General features: G+C 61.1%; 1 protein-coding gene and 1 long non-coding RNA gene across 3 annotated transcripts; one reads left to right on the forward strand and one right to left on the reverse strand.

Moving 5' to 3' along the window:
- Positions 1 to 321: 321 nt before the first annotated feature.
- LOC139178278 (uncharacterized) lies at positions 322 to 4,889 on the reverse strand. The gene is made up of 3 exons (XR_011562749.1): positions 4,282 to 4,889; positions 1,551 to 1,685; positions 322 to 784 (listed from the first exon to the last, which is right to left on the reverse strand). It is a non-coding gene; the product is annotated as an uncharacterized lncRNA (long non-coding RNA).
- On the forward strand, positions 2,908 to 20,640 carry ADSS1 (adenylosuccinate synthase 1). 2 transcript variants are annotated; one of them, XM_070775849.1, is made up of 13 exons: positions 2,910 to 3,164; positions 8,998 to 9,100; positions 12,057 to 12,119; positions 12,830 to 12,880; positions 13,082 to 13,148; positions 14,409 to 14,516; positions 14,603 to 14,684; positions 15,308 to 15,434; positions 15,915 to 16,069; positions 16,798 to 16,922; positions 17,434 to 17,531; positions 18,538 to 18,687; positions 18,759 to 20,640. In XM_070775849.1, the coding sequence occupies exons 1-13, from the start codon at positions 2,973 to 2,975 to the stop codon at positions 18,809 to 18,811; spliced, it is 1,374 nt and encodes a 457-aa protein (XP_070631950.1). In that variant the 5' UTR covers positions 2,910 to 2,972; the 3' UTR covers positions 18,812 to 20,640. The 2 variants fall into 2 exon arrangements, with proteins under 2 accessions (XP_070631951.1, XP_070631950.1); XM_070775850.1 differs by lacking the exon at positions 14,409 to 14,516 and having other exon boundaries at positions 2,908 to 3,164.
- The last annotated feature ends 5,372 nt before the right edge of the window (positions 20,641 to 26,012 follow it).

The following is a 26,012-nucleotide window of genomic DNA, read 5'->3' on the forward strand; positions in this document are numbered from 1 at the left end:
ATGATGTGGGTGGATGGACGGATGATGGACAGATGGGTGGATGGATGGACAGATGGATGGATGATGGGTGGGTGGATGGATGACGGACAGATGGGTGGGTGGATGAATGGATGTGTGGACAGGTGGGTAGAGGAAGGGAGGAATAGACAGGTGGATGGATGGGTGGGGGGCTGCATTGGCAGGAAGGTGGATGGAGGGATGGAGGGGCCTCGCTGCCCCCACAGAGCACCTGGGAGAGCGGCAGGGCGAACGGCAAGCAGACGCCAGCGCCGTGGTGAGACGAGCATAGCCCCATGGGGCCGTAACTTACACGCGTAAACGTTGCCTGTTGTAAGTGTGTGTAATGCAGCTGCCTTTCCAGCAGATTCACAAGGCTGTGCAGTCGTCACGGTGTACTTTTGGAACACTTCCGTCCTCCCCCTGAAGCTCCTGCGTTCCCCCTTCCCACGGCCCCGGCAGCCGCTGCACTGCCTTCTGTTGCTATGGGTTGACCTTCCATGGACATTTCACTTGAGCGGAATCGGACAGCACGTGGCCTCCTGTGACGGGCTCACCTCCCCTGGCGTGACTTGGAGACAGCTGTGCTGTGTGCGCTGTGGAGTGTGTCAGGACGCCATTCCTTCGTGTGGCTGAGTGGCGTTCTGGTGGATGGACACACCACATTCTGTCCGTCCATTCTCCTGTCCGTGGACACTCGGGCAGTCTCCGTGCAAGGCTCTGTGAGCCACGCCGCTGTGAAAGTCTGTGTTCTGCATGTCCATCTTCATTGCTCAGGGACAGATTCCTAGGACAAGAATGGCTGCGTCACATGCCAAGTTTTATATTCAACTTCCTAAGAACCCGCCAAACTCTGTTCCAAAGCGTCTGCACCGGCGCTCATTCCCGCCCTGTCTCAGGTTCAGAGGCGTGTGTCCTGGGGCGTCGTGTGCGCTGTGCAGTGAGGTCACAGGGAGCCCTGTGCTGCCCCGGCTTTGGGGACAGGCCTGCCGCCTACAGGGCTTCTGCTGGGGAGCGTTCTAATTCGGGCTGGGCCGTGTGACTGGCCGGGCCCCAGCTGCCCGGCCTGGACAGGGCTGTTTATAGAAAAGCCCAACTTCCCCCACCCGCAGGCATGCTGGCTATTTATAGACCAGGGCCTGGGGGAGAGGGTGCCTCAGCCAGCACCTGGCTCTGGAGCCTGTCTGAACCCCCATGGCACTCCCCTGGTCCCCCCAGGCCTCCATCTCACACCTGCTGGCCTGGAGCCCCGGGGTCTCCCCAGGGCAGGGCTCGGGGTGGCAGCCCCCGCACGGGTCCTTCAGCACCAGTGACGGACGGGGAAGCACCCCACTGCCTCCCCGCTAAAGGTGACGTCAGCGAAGCCCTCTCCAGGCTCCCGGTGGGCATCCTGAGACAAAGAGGAGACCCCCACCCCTCCTGCCCCGCCCACCCTCGGTCCCGCCCACCACAGTCCCGCCCCTCAGCAGGGACACAGCCCACCTCCCACTCCCGCATTCCCGAAACCCTGCGCCCCCTGCCGTGCCTCCGGTAGGACCCCGCGGCTCACCCACCTTCAGCCTCTGCAGCCTTGCACGCAGCCCGCCTGCAGCTATTCCAGAGGATTCCCAGAGCGGGTGGCCCGGGGGTGGGGGGACAGGAGCATTGCCCATCCTGTCACCGTCACCGAGGGAGGCCTGGCACCCGACCTGTAACCCGTGGTGTCCCCGTGTGAGAGAAGAGGGAGTCGGACACAGGGGCCAAGCGACCTGCCCAGGGTCGGAGCCTGGCTCTGCCCAGGAGCCCAGGGGATGAGGCTGGGGGGCGTGGGGAGGAGGGAGGGGGAGGATGGGGCGCTGGCGCAGCCCCTCTCCCCCCCGGCTTGAATCCCTAATCCCCACGAGGGTGTGAAAAGAGCAGGCAGAGTGTCTGGTCTCCCCCTGCCTCGGGCCTGGGAGCCCAGGGAGCTCGGTGGCTCTCTGAGCCCTGGGCAGAGGCCAGGGGGGAGACTCCAGACTCCTCCGTACCAAGAATGCCCCAGGAAAGGAACTAGAGGTACTAACTCCCAGCCCTGGGGCAGGGGCCGCATAGACCACCCCTACCCCCTGGGGCCTACCCTGGCGTTTCTATGACTTGTAGGGCCAGTCATGTCCAAGCCCGAGTCCACCTAGGGTGTGCTGGGCTACAGTGCACTCAGCCCGAACACGGGAGCCCAGCAGACCACGTGCACCGTCTCTGGGCGCCCAGTCTCTGCACAGGAGGAGCAGGAAGGAAGTTTCGGAGTGGGGTCTCCAAGAGACCCACTGTGGCCAGTGAGCACTGTGGCCACCCTCTCCTGTGTCGGCCAGGTGACCTGAGAACACCGTCGCTACTCCCTGGACCCGCAGCCTGAGAACCGAGGGCAGCTGGAGGGCAGCCTCACTCCTGGATGGATGGAGCCCGCCTGCTGATGCCGGGGTGCCCTGTGACAGCAAGCGGGGGGGGGGGGGTCCCTGCCCGAGCGGGTGGATGAGGGGACGGGCTGTCCTCTCTGTGGCCACCAGAGGGCGCCCACGCCAGGCCGAGGTCCCGAGTTCACCGCGGGGCAGGTGAGTGCCCAGAGCGCCCCGCGTGGAAAGCAGAGACGCAGCTCCCTTTGGGCAAATTGCACGCCCGCCCTGGAGTGGATCTGGACCCCCAAATGTGGCTTCGCCGGGTCCAGGCCCCGCCACGGGGAGGACGAGCGCGATCGCCCCCAGGAGCATGCCCGGGTCGCTCCAGCCTGGCAGCGCGGGAGGGACCCCGGAGCGCGCCTCTGGCCCGCGAGCCTCAGCCCCACCGGGCCCGGGTGGCGGCGGGGGCGGTACCAGCGGCCCCGAGGTGCAGGCGGCGCGTCACGGCGCCCGAGAGCCCGCCCCGGCCCCGCCCCCCGCCCCGGGCCGGCTCCTTTTAATGGCGCGGCGCGCGGGTGCGGCGGGCTCTCGCGCGGCCCAGCGCAGAGGACGAACCGAGCCAGCATGTCCGGGACCCGAGCCTCTAACGATCGGCCCCCCAGCGCGGGCGGCGGCAAGCGGGGGCGGCTACAGCACGAGGCGGCGACCTCCGGCTCCCGGGTGACCGTGGTGCTGGGCGCGCAGTGGGGGGACGAGGGCAAAGGCAAGGTGGTGGACCTGCTGGCCACGGACGCCGACGTCGTCAGCCGCTGCCAGGTGCGGGCCGGGCGCCGGGCCCCTCCCCCACCCCGAGCCAGGCGGACCCTGCCCTCCCTGCCCTCCCGCCCTCCCCAACACGCCCCGTGGACGCCTTCCCTCCGGGGACACCCTCCCCAGCCGCCACCCCCACCCACTCGGGGCAGACCGTCTTCCCTCCCCCACGGGCTCCCCCAGGGACCCCGCCTTCCCCGCCGGCCCCACCCCAGGCCCGTGGGCCAGGGGCCGAGCTATAAATACAAGTCGCTGAGTTGGGGACACTCGATCCTCAGGGGGTTGGGTGTGCCATGGGTGTGACACTGGGGCGGGCACTGTGGGGGGCGAGGCGGGGACCCCAGATCCCCAGTGGCTTGGAGGCCACCCAGACTCCACACTTCCTCCTTCTGTCTAGGGCTGGGACAGGGCTGGCTGACCACAAGGGGTCAGTGTGCGGGAGGAGGCTGCCGGCTGGAGCCCAGAGTGGGAGCGGGCATGGCCTCTCGGAGCCGTGGAGGGTCAGCCAAGTGGGGGCAGAGACCCAGGCAGGACTGCAGGCCAGGGCCCGAAGAAGGAGAGGGAGGAGCCTGGGTCTTCTGGCCAGGGTGACCCCGAGGCTGGGGGTGCCACCCAGGATGCCAGACACAAGCTCTGTCCCCCAAGGGCCCCTGCCCGCTGCGGGCTGCTCTCTGCACCCCGTCTGTTGTCTCCTGCACCCCTCGGGGCCGTGCCGCGCTCGGGGTGCAAGGGGATGGCCTGGAGGGGTACACTGCTCCTGAGGCTCACAGCCCCATGCGGGGAGGCTGCCAGAAGTGAGGAAGGGACACCCCCTGGGCACCTCACACCTGAGCTCCTGCCAGGAGGGGCCCAGGACTCAGCGCCACCGTGGGGTGGGGGGCAGCATGCCCACTGGGGCAGACGCTTCTCGCAGGCCGACTGTGGCCTCCTGGAAGGCGCCTCCTGGAGAAGCGGGAGCCTCCCACCGTCTCAGCCCCTCAGCCGCAGCGAGCAAGTCCACACCCCTTCCCCGGCCCCTGGGGTGCAGCCTTCTGCTGCATGTCCCCTCAGGGGGCCCGCCTGCTCCAGCTGTGATGCCCAGGGCCCTCCGTGTGACCTGCCCACTCTGGGCAGCCTCACCCACCCTCCTCGAAGTGACCTCGGGGCTTGGTAGGTGTCCGTGAGGGCCCTCGCCTCGGAACCGCCGGGCTCCCCGCTGTTGACGCGGTTCTGGAGGAAGGCCCTCCCTGCTCTGCCACCTGGGTTGGCAGGCCGAGCCCTGCCCTCTCCTGTTGCTTGTGAGAGCCGTGGGCGGGACCAAGCAAGGGCAGAGCCGCCTGGAGCCCCCCGCCCAAGCGGGAGCCCACACGGCACCCTCTCCCTGACCCAGCTTCTCCCTGAGATCCAGTCTCCCCCTGCAGGCCTCCAGCTGTCCTGGGAGCCCACCGTGATTTCTCACCTCCAGCCTCCGAACAAGCTGGTGAGGCAGGGATACGGGACCAGAGCCACTGAGCCGTTAGAATAAGACGCACATATGGGTCCTCCCGCGTGCCACACCCGCCTGGCACCAGCGCTGGGCTCCGGTTGGCACAGGGAGAGTCCAGCCCCCACCCTGGGAGGACTGCTTTTGCCTGGAGCCCAGAGTTGTGGCCTTCACACAGCACTTGGCCCCAGAACTGGGTCGATCTCAGAGCTATGGGCCAGGGCAGCGGGCAGCGGGCAGCTGGCCACAGAGTCACGGGTGGGGGGCAGGGTGGGCTGGGGCCCCAGCCCTGCCTGGGTGGCTGTCTAGAAGGGCTGAAGCCAGGCAGCCCGTGACCAGAAGGGTCGCCTGGCCTGTCACCTGGGCCTGGGGTCATCCCGAGCGGCAGCCGCGACCCCCGTGGCCGCCCGGGGACCCTACTTTGGTCCTGCCGCTGCACCGGCTTCCGCCACCCCCTTCCGGCGCCCGCAGGCCCGTCTTCCGTCTGGGCTTCGGTCCACCTGGGAAGCCCTTCAGCGGCCTGGCTCAGGGGAACTCATTTTCCACCTGCCCAGAGGCGCCCCCAGTGGCCACCCTCGGTGCTCCCCATCTCGGGGGTTTGGGGCCCGCGGTCAGCATGCACCGCAAGACCCCCAAGACCTTCCTTAGGGTCCAGAGACCTGGGCCATAGCCCCCTGCTGTTCTGTTTGCCTCCGTCTCCCCGTGTGGATGGGGCCCGACCCTCCCCCGGCGTCGGGAGGCCCCCTGCAGCCTGGGCGCAGGTCCGGAGGCTGCTCCGGGCCCCCATGGCTCAAGGGCTCCCTTCTCCCCTCACTCTCCACCCAACGCCCCCTCCCTCTTCCTGGCCCAGGTCCCGCAGCAGCCCCACGACAGCGACCCCGAGCCGCCTCCGGCTCCCTCCGCCCTTTGCAGGCCGCGCGCTCCGCCCACTCCCTGGGAGACCCCGCCCCTGCGCCGGGCTTTCTCTTGCGGTGCCCGCGGGCATCCTTCCTGCTGTTTGACTTGCCCCACCTCCTAACCCGTCCAGATGGGAACCGGAGAGCCCACGCGCCTGGCCTGCCTGTCAGGGCCCCGGTCACGCCTCCTCCCACGCCGCGTCCTGTCCCCAGGACACGGTGCCAGCCCTCCCTCCGTTTCCAGAGTTGCCTTCAGCAGGCTTTGGGCCCCACAACGGCCCCGAGGCCTCAGGGCGACCCGGGCAGGATTTATATACAATTTCCCCCTCCAAGGGCAGTGAGCCGGCTCGGTGCAGGAGTCCAGCGCGGGATGCCCCTGTGGGCGCCATCAGCTCCCGGGAGCTGTGACCGAGGGCACAGTGGTCTCACTCCTGCGGGGTGAGGGGCCGCGTCCTGTGTCTTGTCGGTGCTCTGGGATCTCTCTCCCAGGGAGGGAGGCCGGGAATGCCCGCCCCCCCTCCCCGAACCCCAGGCTGGTCCAGGGGCCTCCCGGGTCCGGGGCTCTGGGGGAGACGCCCGGTAGTGCCTCCACGTGTGCAGCCTCTGATGACACCTGTCCTCCTCCAGGGGGAGCCTCTCCAGGGGGAGAGCCTCCGCAGGGTCACCTGGGCAGTCGTGGCCCTGAGCAGGGGAGACCTGTGCACCCACCTGGGGCTCCTGCCCTCCCCTCTCCCTCACTCCGGTGCCTCACTCGCAGAGCAGTTCTGTTTGGGGTGAATGGACGGATGGGTGAACCGATGGTAGAGTCCCTGAGAGCAGACACCCAAAAAGAGGCGCGCGAGGACTGCCTGGGCTCGCGACCTCCACGCTTTCACCCAGACCACGGTGGGGGTGGGGGCCAGTTCACAAGGCTCTCCACCCGGAGGGCAGACCCCTGGCTGGGCGGGATTCTGAAAAAACCCGCTTCTCTGTGGCCGCCCAGAGGCTCCGCCTCCGCCCGCGGCCACGCCCAGGGCCGCGAGCAGAGTCACAGCCTCGGAGGCCTGCCGCCCACACCCACCCTCTGTGCCTTGTTCGTCCACTCTGCGGGGGCCCCAGAGAGGGTGGGCTGGAGGACACCTGCAGAGACAGGAAGCGTCGGGGCTGGTCAGATCTCGGAGCGGGCCGGCCTTGGTCCTGTTGCTGTGTCCTTGAGCGAGAAAGCTCCACTTGCGGCACCTGGTGGGGGCATCCACTGGGGACTTTGAGTGGCCGGCCAGGCCGTGGGGGCGGTGTCAGCGTCCCTGGGGACTCTGAGCTGGCTGTTCCTGCCCTGAGGCTCCATCACGGAGGGGAGGACCTGGAGGGAGGCAGAGGCCCCCCCAGGCATGAGAGAGGGGTGAGGCCGGCTCCCGGTCACTACGGATGGGAGCCTCCAGAGCCTGTCCACCTGGGGGGACAGGGAGACAGTGCAGCCCGGGGGCGAAGGCCCTGAGGGGGCCGCCAGGCTGGGCCTGGGACTCTGAACCAGCTGTCCCTTTAGGTGGCTTTTCCCAGCCATGCCCCCAGCTCTCCCAGCCTGTGGACGACAGACGGGTGGTATATCCCTGCCCCGACCTCACCCACGCCCTGGGAGAGGGCAGACGGGGGTCTCTGGGACGTCGCCTGGACCTCTGCAGAGCTGCCAGGAAGGGCGCCCTCAGGTCAGCCGGCCCCGAGCTCAGTGTCCAGGGCTGGCTTACACTCCGGGAGTGGACCGTGGCCTGGTGCCTGGGCCCTGTAGCCAGTGGGGGTCATTTGCCGCCCAGGGACCCACGGCGGTCTGCGCCTGTTCCTAGGCACTGGTGTTTACCCCAAACGAAGGTGGAGTGTGCTCGGCCCAGCTGACGCTGGCACTGGGCACTTGAGAACCAGGGAGAGGGCAGAGTGTCTAGGCCCCCGCCATGGCAGGCAGGACGCAGCTGGGGGCGGGCCTGGCTCACAGGGAGAGTGTCTGCAGGGAGGCCGTTGGCCCGCCACCCAGTCTCGCTGCAAACTCCTTTCCTGGGATCTCGGGTCCCCCCACCCTCCGCCAGGTTGCCCCACCTACGTGGCAAAGGTTACCAGGGGCATGAACTACACAGAGAACCTCGTGTGCAGGGAGGCGCTGCACGTGTCCCAAGGTGAGGGCAGAGTAAGGATGGGGCCTCTGGGGGTCACTGGCCCCAGGACACACACCAGGACCCCAGTGACCCCAGGGGTCAGTTAGAGGCAAACCTGCCCCAGCCCCCCAATCCCAGGGTCATTCCAGACAGGCCTCTGCACATCCACATGACACATGGAACCCTTGGTGTCTGCAGGGCCATCGGGGGCGGCTGGGACGGAGGCTGGGAAAGGGGCGTTGAGGGGCGGTCGGGCTCCGGCTGCTCTCCTTAAATTGCCTGAGTGTGAAGTGAGGGAGGTCCAGGAGAAAGTGCCCCGGCCTGGGTCCCCCCCACCCCCGCCTGGGCCCTTTCCGTAGGGGAGACGGAAGGTGTGTGAACCTCCCCAGCCCTGCTGCAAGGAGCAGGTGCCCCTGGGGGAGGACACGGCCCTCGTTTGGCCAGCCCTGGCCAGGCAGGGAGCGACCACGCGCACGTGTGGGGCTTGTCTCTCTGCTGGGCCCTGAGGGGCGCAGGTGCTGGAACCCTCACAGCCAGTGGCCATCGCCTCCTCTGCCAGCCAGGAGGACAGCGGGGTGTGGGGGGCGGGGGCCCAGCCGTGGAGGGGCCCCAGGGATATGTGAGTGCCTTGCAGGAGGTGAGCTGGTGGGGCTCCGAGGCCTCGGGCAGCAGCCAGGACGTGTCTCCTCCCCGGCCCCTGCTCACTGGCTCCGGGGCCCCGCGTTGGGGCCCGCACTGGCCTCTAGAGCCCAGACCTGAGACTGGAGTCTTGCTTCCCTCCTACGTGGGGCCTCCTCCTGGCTACCCCCACACCCCAGTCGGCCTCAGGATGGTTTTTCCCGCTTTATTCCTAGGTGGGAGGCGCAGGCCCAAGGGAAGGCCTGCTGTTGCACGCCGGCTCCTGGTCCCGGAAAGGCTGTGCTGCCTGCCCGCCCTCTGCCCCCTCGGAGCTCAGGCTGTGTGGCAGCGGGGCCTGAATCCATGCTCCCTGCATCATCTCTGCATCAGAGGAGGAACCCCAGAGGGAGTTGTGGGCGGGCAGGCAGGGCTCTGAACCTATGGAGGCTTCAGGGGCTTCACTGAGCTGGCCTTCCCGGACCGTCAGCCCAAGAGGGTCCTGGGTGTGGGGGCCGGCCTGTCTCTTGGACCCAGTGCCCCAGCCAGGCCCTGGCACCCCAGACATGCATCAGAGCCAGCCACTGGACCAGGCTCCCCACGCCCAAGCAGAGATGGCGTCTCACACTCCTGCCACCCGGGCAGCGCAGAGGGGGCTCCTGAGCGCCTGCGTTTAGAGCTGCCCGAGTGAGCCAGGCGCCAGGCAGTCTTCCCCGGGTGGATGCCGATCAGGTTTCTGTCCCCAGGGAGGCAACAATGCTGGCCACACCGTGGTGGTGGATGGCAAGGAGTACGACTTCCACCTGCTGCCCAGTGGCATCATCAACCCCAAGGCCGTGTCCTTCATCGGTGAGTGCCCACCTGCCCGCCCGCCTGCACCGCAGCCCGGGAACCCATGGATTTGAGTGGAAGAGGCCTGGAGGTCATCGAGCCTGGGGGTCCATACACAGGCTGGACGCAGCAGGGCGCAGGGCTGGGCCCGGAAGGTCAAGGTTCCAGCCCCACCGAGACCCCTTGCAGAGGCCTCTGATCTGGGGACCCCGCCTCGGGGCCCCACTCGGAGCCCAGGACCCCCTCCTCCCCACTCCTGGGATGGAGGGACGGATGGAGGGTGCAGGAGGCTCCCCGAGCGCTCAGACTCCCTGGGTGTGTGTGTGTGTGCAAGCCTATAGGCGTGTGTGTGAGTGAGTGAGGGTGTGGGTGTGCATGCGTGTGTATGGCAAGTGTGGGTGTCACGTGTGTGAGTCTGTGTACATGTGTGCGTGCCTGTGAGTGTGTGTGCGTGTGATGCCCATGGGTGAGTGTGCAAACGTTGTGGGTCTGGCTCCCTGTGGGTCTGTGTGGGGCTCTCCATGGGCAGCTGTCCCCCGCCCCTCCTCTAGCCCCTGGGCAGCCCCCTCCCCCACCCCTTCCCATCGCCCTCTCCTGCCCACCCCTCCAGGACACTCTCCGGGAGCTTCAGGGACTTTTCCTTCTGGCTTTTTCCACCGCTGAGCAGGGCCACACATGTGACTCACTGCCCGGCCCCCCCCCCACCCCAGGAAGCAGGGCTGGCACAGCGAGTGTGTGCCCGCTGGTGGCACGGGTCCAGCCCTGGGTGTGAGCCCAGGGACGCTATGGCAGCAGTGGATCTGGGGGGTGGTGGGCAGTCAGGCTGAGCAGGAAAGGGCGTGGCCCATGGGCTTCTCCATGGGTGTGGACTGGGCCCAGTGGAGGCTGAGGACCCCAGCTCACCAGGGACCCCGCGCCCAGGGGCCAAGTCTCTGCCCCAGGAGGCTGCTGGGCACCACTGGGTGGGAACCGGCCAAGGAAGCACCGCTCGCTGCGAGGAGGGGAGAGGAGTCTGCCCGGTGTCCCGGGAGCCGGGGGTGGATGGGGGCCAGCGGCCCCCAGGAGCATGGGCAGGGGCCAGCCCGCCCAGACACTGATGGGAGTCCTTCAGCAAGGGTGGGACGTGCCAGCGCTCACGCGGCCCCCCCCCGCCAGGCCCCGCCCCGTGGCCATCGCGAGGCTCCTGGCATTTAGATGACCTTTCGAGCTTGGTGTGGCTTGCCGCCTCTGAGCCACTCCCGTCTGGACCTGTGTCCTGTCTCCCTCCGCCAATCCCGGCCCCCCGGGGGACGCACCACCCAGGAAGGCCACGGGGGCCCCAACCAGCAGGCTTTGGTTTCAGAGGAAGGGGCAGCCTTGGCTTCAGCCTGGGCCCCCAGTGAGCTCGTGGCCGTGGTGAGCCCCCTCCTTGGCTGGGCTTGGTGCCTGCCCTCTGCAGACCCCCCTTCACTTTTACGGGGATGAGGAGGCCTGGATCCCGAGACCAAACAGCTGGAGGCTGTGTTTTTCCCCACCTCCTGCTTTCCCGTTTCTGTGTAAATCAAGCACGACAGCTCTGTTGAGGTATAACTTAGGCACCATGAAATGCGCCCCGGGAGGGTAGGATGGTGCATCCGTCCCAGCTCAGACACTTTCTCCCTCCTGAACACCTCCCCCAGCAGCCCTCATCTGCTGTCTCTGTAAATGAAGGTTTTTGTTTGGACCATTTTTTATTGTGATAGAGTACACATAATATAAACTTTCCATCTTTCATAATACAGAATTTATTTTATGTAAATTCATGTATTTTCTTCTAAATTTTATGCCCTACTTCCTTTCTGGGTATTCAGATTCCCTCTATTTGATGAAAGAGTGGCCGCACAGTTTTTTTGTAAATGCCCTTTTGTGGCAAAACAGTTGGCAACCCCAGATCTGTGCACTGATTTTTTTTGAAATGTGGAATCTTCTTAGAAGCCTGGGCAGCTCAGTTGCCTGACAGCCAAGTCTCAGGAGGGGACAGGCAGGTCTGAGTTGACCAGATGTGAGCTGACCACATCTGAGCTGACCCCGACCCACCACACAGCTGACAGCGAGCTATGTGACAATCGGGGAACGTTGGCCCAGCATGCAATTTAACCACTCATTTCTTCCGAACTGCATCTTGGGAATTTAGCATCTTAATGAGAATTATTAAGCTCCTTCTCATGGCAAAAAAAAAAAGTTTCCATCTTAACCACTTTTAACCGTCCAGTTCAGTAGCGTCAAGTACATTAGTATTGTCATGCAGCATCAGCATGTCCATCTGCAGAGCCCTGTCCCCCCTGAGCTCTCCATCCCCTTTCCCTCCCCTCGCCCCTGGCCCCCAGCACCCTGCCCTCTGTCCCTGCGAGTCTGACTCCTCCAGGGACCTCGTACAAGGGGGGACTTCATACAAGGGGGTCATACAGAGAGTGGCCTTTAGTGCCTGACTTACTTCACTTTATTTATTTATTATTTATTTCACAGGGGGCTTCTCTGGTGGCTCAGATGGTAAAGCATCTGCCCTGCCATGCAGGAGACCCAGGTTCCGTCCCTGGGTGGGGAAGATCCCCTGGAGAAAGGAATAGTTACCCACTCCGGTATTCTTGCCTGGAGAATTCCATAGACAGAGGAGCCCAGCTGGCTACCATCCACAGGGTCACAAAGAGTCAGACACGGCTGAGCGACGAGGACTTCCACAGTTACTTCACTTTATGTAGTGTGCTACATCCATCCGTGTGGCAGCCTGTGGCAGCACGCTCTTCCTTTTCACGGCTGTATAATAATCCCGTTGTGTGGCTGTACCACATTTTCTTTATGCATCATTGATGTCCACTAACGGACAGCTGGGCTGTTTCCCCATCTTAGCCATCATGAACGAGGCAGCTGTCAGTGCAAGGGCGTGAGTTTCACGGCGTTTTAAGTGTGGAGTCCCTCTGTCTGTGACCCAATCCAATCTCGTGTCCATGTGTCTCAGGCAATGGAGTGGTCGTCCACTTGCCGGGCTTGTTTGAAGAGGCAGAGAAGAACGAGAAGAAAGGTAGGTCATGTCCCCGCGGAGCCGCGCCGCCTGGGGGCCGTGCATGCTCCCGCGGCCGAGTTGGCGGTGCTCCCCGTGTGGTTTCTGCCGACGGCAGTGGCAGGCGGGCGGGTGGTGCGGCTTCCACACTGGGCCCCGGCCCGGACCTGCTGGCCCTGCTCACACCGGAAGCCTGAGCGCAGGCAGTCAGTCCAGGGGCCCAGCCTTTGGCTTCAGGCCACAGCCTCCCTGTCGCAGGCGAGCTTTCATGACACTGGGCACCGGTGACGCCAGGAGCTGCAGACGCGGGCTCTCCAGGACAGAGCCCTGAGGCTGGGCTACGACCCTGATGTCCCGAGACTGGGGACGGTTGGGCCGACATCCCTGCAGGGAAGGGTGTGGTCCCTGGGGGCTGCTCAGGGGCAGGAGGCGGGCAGGCACTGACCAAGGCCGCTGGCCAGGCGTGCGGGCAGGTGGGCCCCCGGTGGTTGTCTAGAAGCAGGTGGGTGACACGGCAGCCCTGAGGTGCCCTGGACGGAGCAGAGCCTCCGCCTTGGGCCCAGGCTCAGCGCAGGCGCGAAAGGAGCCAGCAGGCCCTGGCCCCGGGATGTGGGCTCTGGGAGGCGCCGGTACGGAGCCCGTGAGGAGACACAGCCGCCCGTGGGGACACGGGTGGATGTCTCCAGGTCCCCGGGGGAGGGCCCGTCACCAACCGCATGCCGTGTCTGCAGGCCTGAAGGACTGGGAGAAGAGGCTCGTCATCTCTGACCGGGCCCACCTTGGTGAGTCCCGGGGCCTCCCTGCCCGCCTGTGAACAAGTGACCCCGGGCTCCCCAGGCCTTCTCCAAGGCCGTGCTGGGTCAGGATGACTGCCAGCACAGGCAGATGGGGAAGCTGAGGCCTGGGGGAGGGGCCTGTGGTGTCCCCAGAGGCCCCGTAACCCTCTCTCTCTCCCGCGATGCTCCCGCCTGCCCGGCCGGCAGTGTTTGACTTTCACCAGGCGGTGGACGGGCTCCAGGAGGTGCAGCGGCAGGCCCAGGAGGGCAAGAAGTGAGTGGCGTCTGCGCTCCCCCCCACCCCAAGTCCGCGGCCGCAGAGCTGGGGGCGTGTTGGGTGCAGGGGTGCGTGCGTCCACCGGGAGCCCTGAGGACAGCGTCCGTCAGTTCACCCCACGCCTCCCCAACCCTGAAGCTCAGGCGAGCCACCTCTCCCAGGGCCATGCGGTCCTCCCCAGGGCAACCCCCAGGAGCGCCCGTGCCGTCCATCACCTGCTGCGCCCCCCGCCCCTGCTGGAATCCCAGGCCAGCCTTGACCGAAGCTCCAGCGGGCGCCAAAGCCTGCCTAGCCGCCTCAATGGCCAGTCACTGGTTCTCCAGAGATGTTCACTGCAGTGGGCCAGGGACAGTGTCAAAGCCGGGATGGGAGCGAAGCAGGCCAGAATCCTGCCTCTCACACACGTGTGCACACACGCACAACCAGTGCATGCACGTGCATAGATTACACACACACGGCCATGTACACTCGTACAGAGGGACACACGCACATACATGACGTGCATAGATTATACACACACGGCCGTGTACACTCGTACAGAGGGACACATGCACACACATGATGTGCATAGATTACACACACGGCCGTGTACACTCGTACAGAGGGACACACACGCACACACATGTAGGCACAGCACACGCTCACACGCAAGTGCACAAATGCTCACATCGGAACACACACGCACACACATGCACACATACGCTCACACGCAGTGCACACATGCTCACATCGGAACATGCACGCACACACATGCACACACACGCTCATGCACAAGTGCACACACAGGGCTTGGCCACACACAGGTGGCAGTGCTGAGCATCCACGCTCGCTGACCTGGGCTGGGCTGTGGTCGGCAGTGGGTACAGGGTGGCACTGACAGGTTCCAGCTCTGAGGAGATGGCAGGTGCCCAGAGCACCAGCCTCGGTGCTGGGCAGAAGGCAGCCGGGCCAGGGAGGGCACCGCCGGGCACTGGGCCTCGGGGGCCACGGCAGGGCCAGGGCCGGGACTTGGACCCACGCGCCGCCCCTGTAGCTCCCAGTCCTGGGGCGTGCTGTCAGAGGCATCCAGGGGTTCCCACGGCAGCCCGGCCCTTGGGGCTGCAGCTCGGAAGGGCCCTCGGGCGTCGCCCGGCTTGACCTTGGTTTAGGGGAGTGGACGCTGAGAGCTGGCTGGGGGCCCCGGTTTCCAGGCTCCCCCCCAGTTCCAGCAGGCCTGCCTGGGCCCCCCAAGCTCACGGCCCTCGGCCTGTCTTACAGCATCGGCACGACCCGGAAGGGGATCGGGCCGGCCTACTCGTCCAAGGCCGCCCGCACCGGCCTCCGCATCTGTGACCTCCTGTCTGACTTCGACGAGTTCTCCTCCCGGTACCTGACCCGTCCCCGGCCCTGGGCCAGGGAGGCGGGCGCGGGGCTCTGGGCAGACGGGGTGGCAGTCACTGTTGCTTCCGCAGATTCAAGAACCTGGCACGCCAGCACCAGTCCATGTTCCCCAGTTTGGAAGTGGACGTTGAAGGTCAACTCAAAAGGCTCAAGGTAGAGCTGAGCACCCCGGCATCGGGCAGGCCCAGCCCCACTGAGGGTCCCTCCACAGCTGTGCACGCTGCCGCGGCACGCCTAGAACGGGGCCTTGTTTCCCGGTGGCTGGGCTCGGGGACCACAGGCCTCCTGTGGGGGACCCCGGTTGGCGGTCTTCTCAGGAGGCCAGGGGCTCACCCGCTGGCCTGGCCCCTTGAGTCCTCTCTGAGGAAACGACCCTGGACATGCCGGGGGCCATAGGCAGACCCTGTCGGTCTGGGGCAGGAGGCAAAGGCATCCCAGCTCACTGCTATAGGGACGGAGCGGGTGGGATGGACATGCTGGGGGACAGAGGCCAGCCCCATCCATCGCGGGCAGGAGCTTGAGGTGTCCCAGCTCAGAGCTAGAGGGACGGAGCAGGCGGGAGACAGGAGGATGTCCACATGGAGCCCTTCTGGAAATCTCCAGGGCCCAGCTCCTCCAGCCTCGTCTGGGGCTCTAGATGTAGACAGGGATGGACCCACAGGGATGCGTGCAGACCAAGGGCCTCGCTGGGCAGGAATTTGCTGGAAGCCAGAGGCTGTGAGGAGGAGGCCAGAGCCGGGTGGACCCCCTTCTTGCATCCTGGCCCCTTCTTCCAGGGCTTCGCCGAGCGGATCCGCCCCATGGTCCGAGATGGCGTTTATTTCATGTATGAGGCGCTCCACGGCCCCCCTAAGAAGATCCTCGTGGAGGGTGCCAACGCGGCCCTCCTTGACATTGACTTCGGTACGTCCCGGCCAGAGCCCCACGGGCCCTGCCTGTTTTGTCTGCCGAGGAGACAGCTGTGGTGGGCTCGCCTTCGTACCAGGCTGCCCTCTGTGCCCGGGAAACAGTGTTACTGCCCTCTTCCTGCAACCTCAGCCAGGAGGGGGAAGGGAGGCTAGGCTGGGGATGAGGGACGGGGATGGGGATGAGGGGTGAGGGACGGGGATGAGGGAGAGACTGGCTGGGCCCGGGAGCCCTGACTGCCCCACCTGGGCCTCTATCCCCGCAGTCCCCGCTGTCCCCACTGTCGCAGGCCCAGGGACACACCAGCCCCGAGGCCACCTGAACTGTCCAAACCCGAGGGGCCCTCCCCCTCCCCACCCCCACCAGCTCGTACACACCCTGTGTTGGCCACGCCCCATGGGTGGTCCCTGGGGCCACTGGGGCGACCCCTCGCCAGGGCTCCTGTGGGGTGGCAGCCCAGCTGGTTCTGTCTCGCAGGGACCTACCCCTTCGTGACGTCCTCCAACTGCACGGTGGGCGGCGTGTGCACCGGCCTGGGCATCCCGCCCCAGAACATAGGCGAGGTCTACGGTGTGGTCAAGGCCTACACCACACGCGTGGGCATCGGCGCCTTCCCCACCGAGCAGATCAACGTGAGTCCCCATCCCCGGGGGACCGCGGGCGCCTGGTGGAGGGACCAGGGAGGCCGCAGAGAAGATGCTGAGGCTGCAGCTCCAGCCGCCCCCCAACTGCCGTGTGGCTGTCCCGCAGATCCCCCAGCTCAGGAAGGACGCTGAGAGCCTTCTCTCTGGCCCCGCCTGGGTGCCCAGGCTGCCTTCCTCCTGGGGCTGAGCGAGCCTGGGTTTGGTCTCAGCTGGATAAGAGCAGGGTGGAGCAGCGCCCACCAGACTCCCCAGCAAACTGCCCTCCAGCCTCTTGGGTGTCTCTGGAAGCTCAGGACGGCCCCCGCCTTCCTCTCCCTGGCCTTGTGCCCACAAGGCTGGAGGGACACGAGGCTCCTGTCCTGAGCAGGCAAGCGAGGGCCAGAGCAGGAAGGGGATGTGCTGGGCAGGGTTATGAACCCCGGAGAAAGAAGCACAAAATAAGCACACAGCCTGCTTGAGGGCAGCTTCGGGGTCTGCAGATCCTCTCTCAGCTGCCCAGGAGGCCAGGGCAGGCCTGGTCACGAGGCTCAGCTGGGGCAGGCGTGCCCAGGGCCTGGGGCAGCGAGCGGGCATGAGGAGGGGTGGTCGTCAGGGGGCCTCAGGAGGGTGGGGTGGGCGTGAGGAGGGGTGGTTGTCAGGGGGCCGCAGGAGGGCGGGGTGGGCAGCTGGCTCAGGCTCCATCCCCACAGCCCCCGGCCCTCCCTGTCGCCCCGCAGGAGATCGGGGACCTGCTGCAGAGCCGCGGCCACGAGTGGGGCGTGACCACGGGCAGGAAGCGGCGCTGCGGCTGGCTGGATCTGATGATCCTGAGATATGCCCACATGGTCAACGGATTCACCGCGTGGGTAGTGCTGAGGCGCCCTCCGCCCCCGGGGCGCCCATCCCCCGGAGGCCCAGACCAACTCCCCAGACGCCACAGGAGCAGGGCAGCCGGGCCTCAGGGCTCAGGGCCACAGTCCTCCCCACACAGGGTGACCTCGCCCCGGGGAAACCCTTCCACACAGCGAGGCCACCGGGGGGTGATGGGGAGGGCCGTCCAGGGTGCCTTGGGGCTGGCCCTGCCTCGGCTCTTGAGCGTAGACAGGGAAGGAGGCCAGAGGGTGGCCCGCCCCCGGAAGCAGTGCAGAGGTTCTCCTGGAGCCGGGGAGCAAGCCCAGAGCAGAGGGCCTGCACTCATCCAGACCCCTGTTCTGCTGGGCCGTGGGGACGGGGCAGTGCTGGGCTCCCGGCCTAACCGTCGGGGCTCTGCCATCCTCTGTCCTAGTCCTGCAAACAGAGGAGCGAGGGGTGGGGCTGGGCGGGAGCAGCGACGGCGGCTGACCGCCCTCGGCTTCTCCCCGTGCTCTGGACAGGCTGGCCTTGACGAAACTGGACATCCTGGACGCCCTGGACGAGATCAAGGTCGGCGTGGCGTACAAGCTTGGCGGGAAGCGGATCCCCTACTTCCCAGGTGCGGGCGCCGCCGCCCCTCTGCCCTTGGCCGCTGGTCTCGGGCGGAAGGGACGATGTGTGTGCGTCGGGCACGCAGGGCAGCCCGTGTCGGAGGCTCTTCCCACTTCTGTCCGTGGCAGATTCTCACCCCGAGCGGAGGCCTGTGCGTCCCCACTCTGGGGAGAGCTCAGAGGGACTCAGGGGCCAGCCTGAACCCAAGACCCTGGGAAACCCCCAGGGTCAAGGGACTCACCTGAAATAGCAGACACGGGCTGTGGACGCTCAAAACTTGGGACAAATAGGATGATGATGTTGACCTAAGAAAACACGTTTTTGGTTAGATTTTTTAAGGTCTCCCTGAAGTTTCTGTGACCAAGCAAGTGTCCCTTCTAAAAAGCGTAAAGGCAGTGACGTTTTCCTGTGTGCCTGGCCTGGGATCACGGATGATCCCACCCGCACCGGCGGCCGTGGGCGAGCTGCCCCCGTAGCCCCCCAGCATGTGTGTGCAGACTCTCGGCTGTGGGAGCCCCACACGTCTTCTCGGCCAGTGTCCCCCAGACCAACTGACTCTGAACTCCAAGAGGACACAGCAGGGCAGCGCTGGGACTCAGGGCATGTACTTGCGGTGGACAGCTCCTTCCAGCAATTTCTGACCACAGGGGTGGTTGGCGTCTGCTGTGAGGCCAGGAGTCCAGACCCAGTGGGATCCTTGCCCTGAGGAGGGGAACATAGATCCTTCAGGAACCCTAACACTGCAGGACCTCAAATCCCCTTAGAAGCGGGGGCCTCAGAATTCCTTAGCTGAGGTGTCCCCTGGAATCCGTGTCCAGGGTGGTGTGTCCCTTGGGCTGGAAGGGGAGCAGGAAGCATCCCAGAACTACCCCCCCAGCCCTGAGAAAACCAGGCAGGGCTGCTTGCCTTCTCTGCCCCCGAACGCTGGGGCAAGCAGACCCTGGGCTGGGGGTCCCAGGCCCGTAGCCATGTGGACATCGGCGGCACGCAGCTCACCCAGCCCATATCCGCAGCCAACCAGGAGATCCTGCAGAAGGTGGAGGTGGAATACGAGACGCTGCCAGGGTGGAAGGCGGACACCACGGGCGCCCGGAAGTGGGAGGACCTCCCCCCGCAGGCCCAGAGCTACATCCGGTTCGTGGAGAACCACGTCGGCGTGGCAGGTGGGTGCCCTGTGTCCAGCCACCCCCTCCGCCGGCCTCGCCCTAGGCTGAGCCTCCCCTTCCCCTTTCAGTGAAATGGGTTGGTGTCGGCAAGTCCAGAGATTCGATGATCCAGCTGTTTTAGACAAAGCCGGAGCTGACCGCAGCGGCGTGGCCCGCGTCGTGTCCTTTCCTCGGCCGGCAGAACCAACGCCATGAACAAAGAGATTTGAAAGCTATTTTCTGTACTTCTGTGTTTTTCTTTAAGCCTTCAGCCCAACTCTCTGATTTCTACAACTTGAAACATCTGAAGGCCAGTGTCATGTACGTTTTTAAAAATCCTGCTATTTCACGTGAGCTCAAACCAGAGCCCTTTTCTGGCTCACGAACTGTCGCATGGCTGCCTGTGCAGCTGGAGCCGCTGAGCAATAAACAAATCCCGCAGCCGCTGAGCAGCAGTAAGCCGTGCAGGTCTTTTTCTGACTTCGTCACCATTGCTACGACTTTTAGCTGCTGAAAGGCCCCACTCGGCAGCATCAGCGGCCGGGGTGACTCACGTTTTCACTGTCAGGAAGCCAAGCTGTTTGTTTGCTCAGACAACAGAATGGGAGCAGCCCAGGGAAGGAGGACCATGGGCGTGAAGCACGTTTTCCAAAATGGAACGTCTCCCCACAGACTCGCTCTAGACCCCAGAGCCCTTCCCCACACGGCAGCCCCTGCCTTTCAGTGGGACAGCCTCTGCCCCGCCCTGTGTCCCCTGGGCAAAGAAGACGCTTCTCAGCTGGCAGAACCTGCAGAGACCCTACTGAGGTCTGTGCTCAACTGGAAGCCGTACTCGGCTCATTCAACGCTTCAGAGTTTGTGGTCAGTTTAGAAAAATAATTGGCCTTTTGGTATCATTTCAGAGAGAGAAGGGTTTGTACACATGGAGAGACTAGGAGTCTGCCAGGCTTAAACCCTCACTTTCTAGAGCCGAGGGTGCCATCTGGGTTCACTGACACTGGGCAGGTGCCAACCCGGCTTGCTTCCCGTGGACCCCGCCAGCCCCAGGAAGTTCTGCAGGGCCCAGTGTCACCGGCTTGCACCCTGGAGCCCAGACTCTTGAGACAGCATATTAGGTGAACAGGCCACATATTGGGAGTATGGCTTCACACATGCTAGTGAGCTCTTCCAAGTGGCCAAGAATGGCCTTCGGTGATTTGAAAGAATGCAGGAGCACATGTGTGGACCAGCTTCCTCGGGCAGCAGGGCTAGAAGTGAGAAACACCAGAAGAAACTGACCTTGGCGTTTCCCGAGAATTGTTTCCCTTCACGACAGAGCAAGGGTGGGGAAGGAGAGAGCCCCGCGGCAGGGTGAGCTCTTAGGGAAGGAGGAGGTGGACCCCAGCTCTCCTCCCTGCCCCCAGGGACTGTGCTTCTCGTGACCAGATGACCGTCTCATCCCATCCTGCTACAACAGAGGGGTGCATGCTCTGGGCAATCAACCAGAGTGGGCATTTTTCAGAAGAAAGAGAAATCACTTTGTTCTGTGTAAAAAGCTGCACTCCCGGCTCAGCAAGCTCCGCCTGCAACTTAGATTAGAAAGCTGCCGCTAAATCCTTCACTCCAGTACAAGTTGTTTTTCCCTTCCAGCTCTGGGTCACATCCTGCGGAGGCAGCCGCAGGCGGTATGTCTGAGTATCTGCAGAAGTTTTACAGAAAAGACACCAAACTCGAGGGGCGCCATTCTCGGCTGCACCGGCGTCCTTGCCCTTGTGTGGCCCAGACAGGAGGCTGGGGGCTGAGGTTAGCCGCCTTCGCTCAGTATCAGGTGCTGTGAGGGTCTGAGCAATTATAACCTGGTGCCCTCTCTCCTTGGCACCAACAGCAGACCCCCAGGGAAGAGGAGCTTACACTGGTCTCAACTGAATGTGTGGGGAAAAGATAAGTAAGTGATTCAAGGATGTTGCTCGATAAATTGTGTTTTTCAAGCCATTTTGCTCAGAAGGTTAATGTTCATTACCCTACCACTGAGCCATTCCACACCTAGGCACTGGAAGAGAATGTTCAGAGCAGCTGCCTTCATCAGCGCGAAACCCGGCACAGCCCATGTGCCCGTCCACAGGGCAACAAAAACTGTGGTCCACCTGCACACGGGCACACTCAGCAACAGGAGGAGGAGACCACGGAGGGGTGCGGGACCCTGGATGGTCTCGGAACCAGCCAGCTGAGGGGGAAAGCCAGACACAAAGGGCTGTGCGCAGAGCGAGCCTGCCCTGCAGGGAGGGATGCAGAGCGACGATCACTTCTGCCGGAGGTGGGGAAGGGCGACGGGTCACCATGGCAACGGGTGGGACTGGACACACTGACCATCCGTGCATTCCAGTGGACGTAAGGACACACAGCGGCACTATACGTAAACTGTTTCCCAATCTAACAGTCACTCAAAGTAGTACAACCATGCTGTGCAACTGAGATGATTAGCACTCAAAACTGTAGGACCCTGGGGGAACTGTGATTAAACATTTTAGCGAAAACACTTCCAGCCGGCCCTGCCCCTCTGCATTTGTCGGAAGGGGAACTTTGCTGCACTTCTGGGAAAACACAAAGCATGTTCCTTCCTCATCTGATGTGTATTCAATTCCAGAACGTCCAACTTTCTAAGATCAAACTATGCCATTCCACAGATGCTTTGCATGAGTTTAGTTCCCGGCCAGCCAGTTTTCCTGGGGTGTCCCCCCACCCTGGGCAAGGTAGGTCTCCTTACTCTACTTCCACAGCCCCTTGTACTTCCCCTTTGGTAACATTTGTCCCACCAGAGGGCAGGGACCCAGTTGGCTCTGCCCAACACCACCCCGAGGGCCTAACACAGAGGGTGGGACCAGTCATGGGCTAGACTGTGTCCCCCTGGAATTCACATGTGGACACCTCAACTCCTAGCACCTCAGACTGTGACTGTGACTGTATTTGGAGGCAAGGACTTAAAAAGAATTAACAATCATGTGATTGCTGTTCTTATTCACTCTAAGTTGTGTCTGACTCTTTGCAACCCCGTGGACTTCAGCACACCAGGCTTCCCTGTCCTTCACCATCTCCTGGGGTTTGAGCAAACTCATGTCCATTGAGTCAGTGATGCCATCCAACCATCTCATCCTCTGCCACCCCCTTCTCCTCCTCTCAATCTTCCCAGCATCAGGGTCTTTTCCAATGAGTCGGCTCTTCGCATCAGGTGGCCAAAGTATTGGAGCTTCAGCATCAGTCCTTCCAATGAATATTCAGGGTTGATTTCCTTTAGGACTGACTGATTTGATGGCCAAGGGACTCTCAAGAGTCTTCTCCAGCATCACAGTTCAAAAGCATCAGTTCTTTATTTATGGTCCAAATCTTGCATCCATACATGACTACTGGAAAAACCATAGTTTTGACTAGACAGACCTTTGTTGGCAAAGTAATGTCTTTGCTTTTTAAGATGCTGTCTAGGTTGGTCATAACTTTTCTTCCAAGGAGAAAGCATCTTTTATTTCATGGCTGCAGTCACCGTCCACTGTGATTTTGGAGCCCAAGTAAATAAAATCTGCTACTGTTTCCATTTTTTCCCATCTGTTTGCCATGAAGTGATGGAACCAGATGCCATGATCTTAGTTTTTTGAATGTTGAGTGTTAAGCCTTTTTCACTCTCTTCTTTAGCCTTCATCAAGAGGCTCTTTAGTTCCCCTTCAATCTCTGCCATAAGGGTGGTATCATCTGCATATCTGAGGTTGTTGATATTTCTCCTGGCAATCTCAATTCCAGTTTGTGCTTCATCCAGCCCAGCGTTTCTCATGATGTACTCTACTAAAAAGCCCCTTGATGACAGTGAAACAGGAGAGTGAAAAAATTGGCTTAAAACTCAACATTCAGAAAACTAAGATCATGGCATCTGGTCCCATTACTTCATGGAAAATAGATGGGGAGTGGAAACAGTGACAGACTTTATTTTGGGGGGCTCCAAAATCACTGCAGATGGTGACTGCACCCATGAAATTAAAAGGTGCTTGCTCCTTGGAAGAAAAGTTATGACCAAGCTAGACAGCATCTTAAAAAGCAAACACATTACTTTGCCAACATAGTCCATCTTGTCAAAGCTATGGTTTTTCCAGTGGTCAAGTATAAATGTGAGAGTTGGACCATAAAGAAAGCTGAGCGCAGAAGAATTGATGCTTTTGAACTGTGGTGTTGGAGAAGACTCTTGAGAGTCCCTTGGACTTCAAGGAGATCCAACCAGTCCATCCTAAAGGAGATCAGTCCTGAATGTTCATTGGAAAGATTGGTGCTGAAGCTGAAACTACAATACTCTGGCCACCTGATGCGAAGAACTGACTCATTTGAAAAGACTCTGATCCTGGGAAAGATTGACGAAAGAGAAGGGGACAACAGAGGATGAGATGGTTGGATGGCATCACCGACTCAGTGGACAGGAGTTTGAGGAAACTCCGGGAGTTGGTGATGGACAGGGAGGCCTGGCGTGCTGCAGTCCATGGGGTCACAAAGAGTTGGACACGACTGAACGACTGAACTGAACTGAACTGAACTCTACATATAAGTTAAATAAGCAGGGTGACAATATACAGCCTTGACGTACTCCTTTTCCTATTTGGAAGCAGTCTGTTGTTCCATTTCCAGTTCTAACTGTTGCTTCTTGACCTGCATACAGGTTTCTCAGGAGGTAAGATGGTCTGGTATTCCCATCTCTTGAAGAATTTTCCAGTTTGTTGTGCTCCACAGAGTCAAAGGCTTTAGTGTAGTCAATGAAGCAGAAGTAGATTTTTTCTGGAATTCTCTTGCTTTTCTTATGATCCAACATATATCAAGATATAGTCGACACAGAACAAGTGATTGGCACATATAATGCACACCTTAATTATACACTGTTGACCTACAACAATAAAAGAGACCAGCAAAATGGGTTTATTCAGAAACAGCCAAGAGTTGCAATTTGGAACATGCAATCTATGGCAAACCACAGGCAAGTCTGGAGAACAAAGAAGAGGCAATTCTTTAATAGAGAAGGGAGAATTAGGAAGGGCCCGTCTAAGCAGAGTCCATTGGTGGAAACTGAGAATTTGGCATGTAAGCGGTCTTTCACCGGCTGGCTTGTTGCCAGGAGTGGAGATATCCTTCCTTTCTCCTTGCAGGAAGATGCCAGAGATATGGGTTTAATTCCTGGGTCGGCAAGATCCTCTGGAGGAGGGCATGGCAACCCGCTCCAGTATTTTTGCCTGGAGAATCCCATGGACAGAGGAGCCTGGTGGGCTACAGTCCATAGGTTGCAGAGTCTGAAGCGACTGAGCACACGGCACACACACAGGGTGTGCTTGCTCCCTCTTCTGGCCTCCTGGCTCCAATTTATTTTTTTAAATTTTTGACCAGGCCGCCTGTGGGATCCTAGTTCCCTGACCCAACCCTCAACCTCGACAGTGAAAGTGCAGAGTCCTGACCCCTGGACCGCCGGGGATTTTCTCTGACTCCATTGTATTTTATTTAAATGTCGATTTGTCTGTCTGGCTGTGCTGGGCCTCAGCTGCAGCACACGAGGTCTTAGTTGCAGCATGCTTGAACTCTTGGTTGCATGTGGGATCTAGTTCTCCAACCAGGGTTCAAACCCAGGCCCCCTACATTGAGAGCCTGGAATCCTAACCACTGGACCACTAGGCAAGTCCCTCTGACTCTTTTTTAAATGAGGTTTCTGTTTCTTAATTTTTATAACATTGAGGTGTACAATGTCATGATTTCATACACATACATATTGCAAACTGTGATAAGGAGATAATACATCCTTCACCTCATATAATTGCCATTTTGCTGTTTTTGTTACTGTGAGTACATTTAGGATCTACTTTTAGCAACTTTCAAGTACATAATACTTGTCAACTAGAGTCACCGTGCTGTACATTATTAGAACCCTGGAACTTCATCTTATAACTGGAAGTCTGTACCCTCAGACCATCAGCTCCCCATTTCCCCCAATGCCAGCGCCCAGCAACCACCATTCTACTCTGCTTCTATGATGATTTTGAATTCCACATGTAAGTGCAATTATACAGTACTTACTATATTTGTCTTTCTCTAACTTAATTAGCAAAATGTCCTCCAGGTTCATTCATGCTGTTCCAGTTGGCAGGGTGGCCTTTTTTATGGCTGAATAATATTTCATTATATGTAATTCCAAATAGCACTCATTTCTTCATTCATTCACCCACACTTGGGACGAACACTTTGGTTGTCTCCATTTCCTGCAAACATGCTGTGGTGAGCACGGGGCACAACCCCTCAGGACACTGGTTTCAGTCCTTTGTATACATCAAAGTGGTATTGCTGGATCACAGGGCAGTCCTATTTTCAACTTTTTGAAAAACCAGGATGTAATTAAGTTTTCAAGAGGTCTTATGGCTTCGCCTTAATCCAGTCTGACTGATATCCTTGCAAGAGAAGGCGATAAGGAAGACGCCTCAGAAGTCAGCTCTGCCTGCCTCGATCTGGGACTTCCAACTCCCAGAACTAAAGAGAAGAAATGTGTATTGTCTAAGCCCCTAGTCTGAGAGCTTTGTTACTAGCACCTCTAGAAAAGGAATCCAACATCGACCAGGCCCTCCACAAATATTTCTTAAAATTAAGTTGAAATAGAAGAGCTATTAAGATTCTCTTTTAATCACAATGTTTTGCACCTATTGAATATTTACTGTGACTGAAAAGAGTCTAAGGCAGTTTCAAATCTGAACCCAAAGAAATTTTTTTTAATTCCCAAGATCTGTAAGATTAAAAACAATATTCCTGGGAATTTCGTCCATTTCTAGGATAAAACCAATCAAGCGTCTCTTCAGTCACAGTTACTGCAGATGGCTAACAGGAATAGTGCCACACGACAGGGGAAACGTTGTCAAAGCCCCCTCCGGACCTGGTCTTCCAGACCCACCGGGCCAGGCGGGAAGGGGCACCTGGACCAGAGGCTGGCCCCGCCCATATTCCTTCCAGGCGGGGTCAGTGTCCAGGGCTGTGAGGGGCGTGTCCTGTAAGATTGAGGCCCTCGGCTTTGTCACCAGAAATCCAGGCTACAGAGGGACATGCTGGATGGCCCCTGGGCCAGCAGGCAGGACGAGGGTCAGGCAGGCAGGCAGCCGGCAGAGGCCTGGGTGGGACGGAGCCTCACTGTCCGGTCAGAGCCCAACGTGACCTCAGCCCTGCTCCAAATGACGTAGCAGGGCCCAGAACGGCCCAGTGTAAGGCACTCCCCACTTGTGAAGGCGAGACGTTCCTCCTAAATAAGAAATAAAGAAAAGTTTGCACATGGAATTCTGCTCCACACTGCGCGCCAGCCTGGACGGGAGCGG

This window comes from Bos indicus, chromosome 21 (genome assembly GCF_029378745.1).
Source record: "Bos indicus isolate NIAB-ARS_2022 breed Sahiwal x Tharparkar chromosome 21, NIAB-ARS_B.indTharparkar_mat_pri_1.0, whole genome shotgun sequence".
Lineage (NCBI taxonomy): Eukaryota > Metazoa > Chordata > Mammalia > Artiodactyla > Bovidae > Bos > Bos indicus.

Excerpts from the sequence above, each read along its gene's own strand:
- ADSS1 (XM_070775849.1), top strand. The coding sequence starts at position 2,973 with ATGTCCGGGACCCGAGCCTCTAACGATCGGCCCCCCAGCGCGGGCGGC. Across the intron at positions 12,881-13,081 it reads CTCTGACCGGGCCCACCTTG|TGTTTGACTTTCACCAGGCG; the intron begins GTGAGTCCCGGG and ends CCCGGCCGGCAG. Across the intron at positions 17,532-18,537 it reads GCGGATCCCCTACTTCCCAG|CCAACCAGGAGATCCTGCAG; the intron begins GTGCGGGCGCCG and ends CCATATCCGCAG.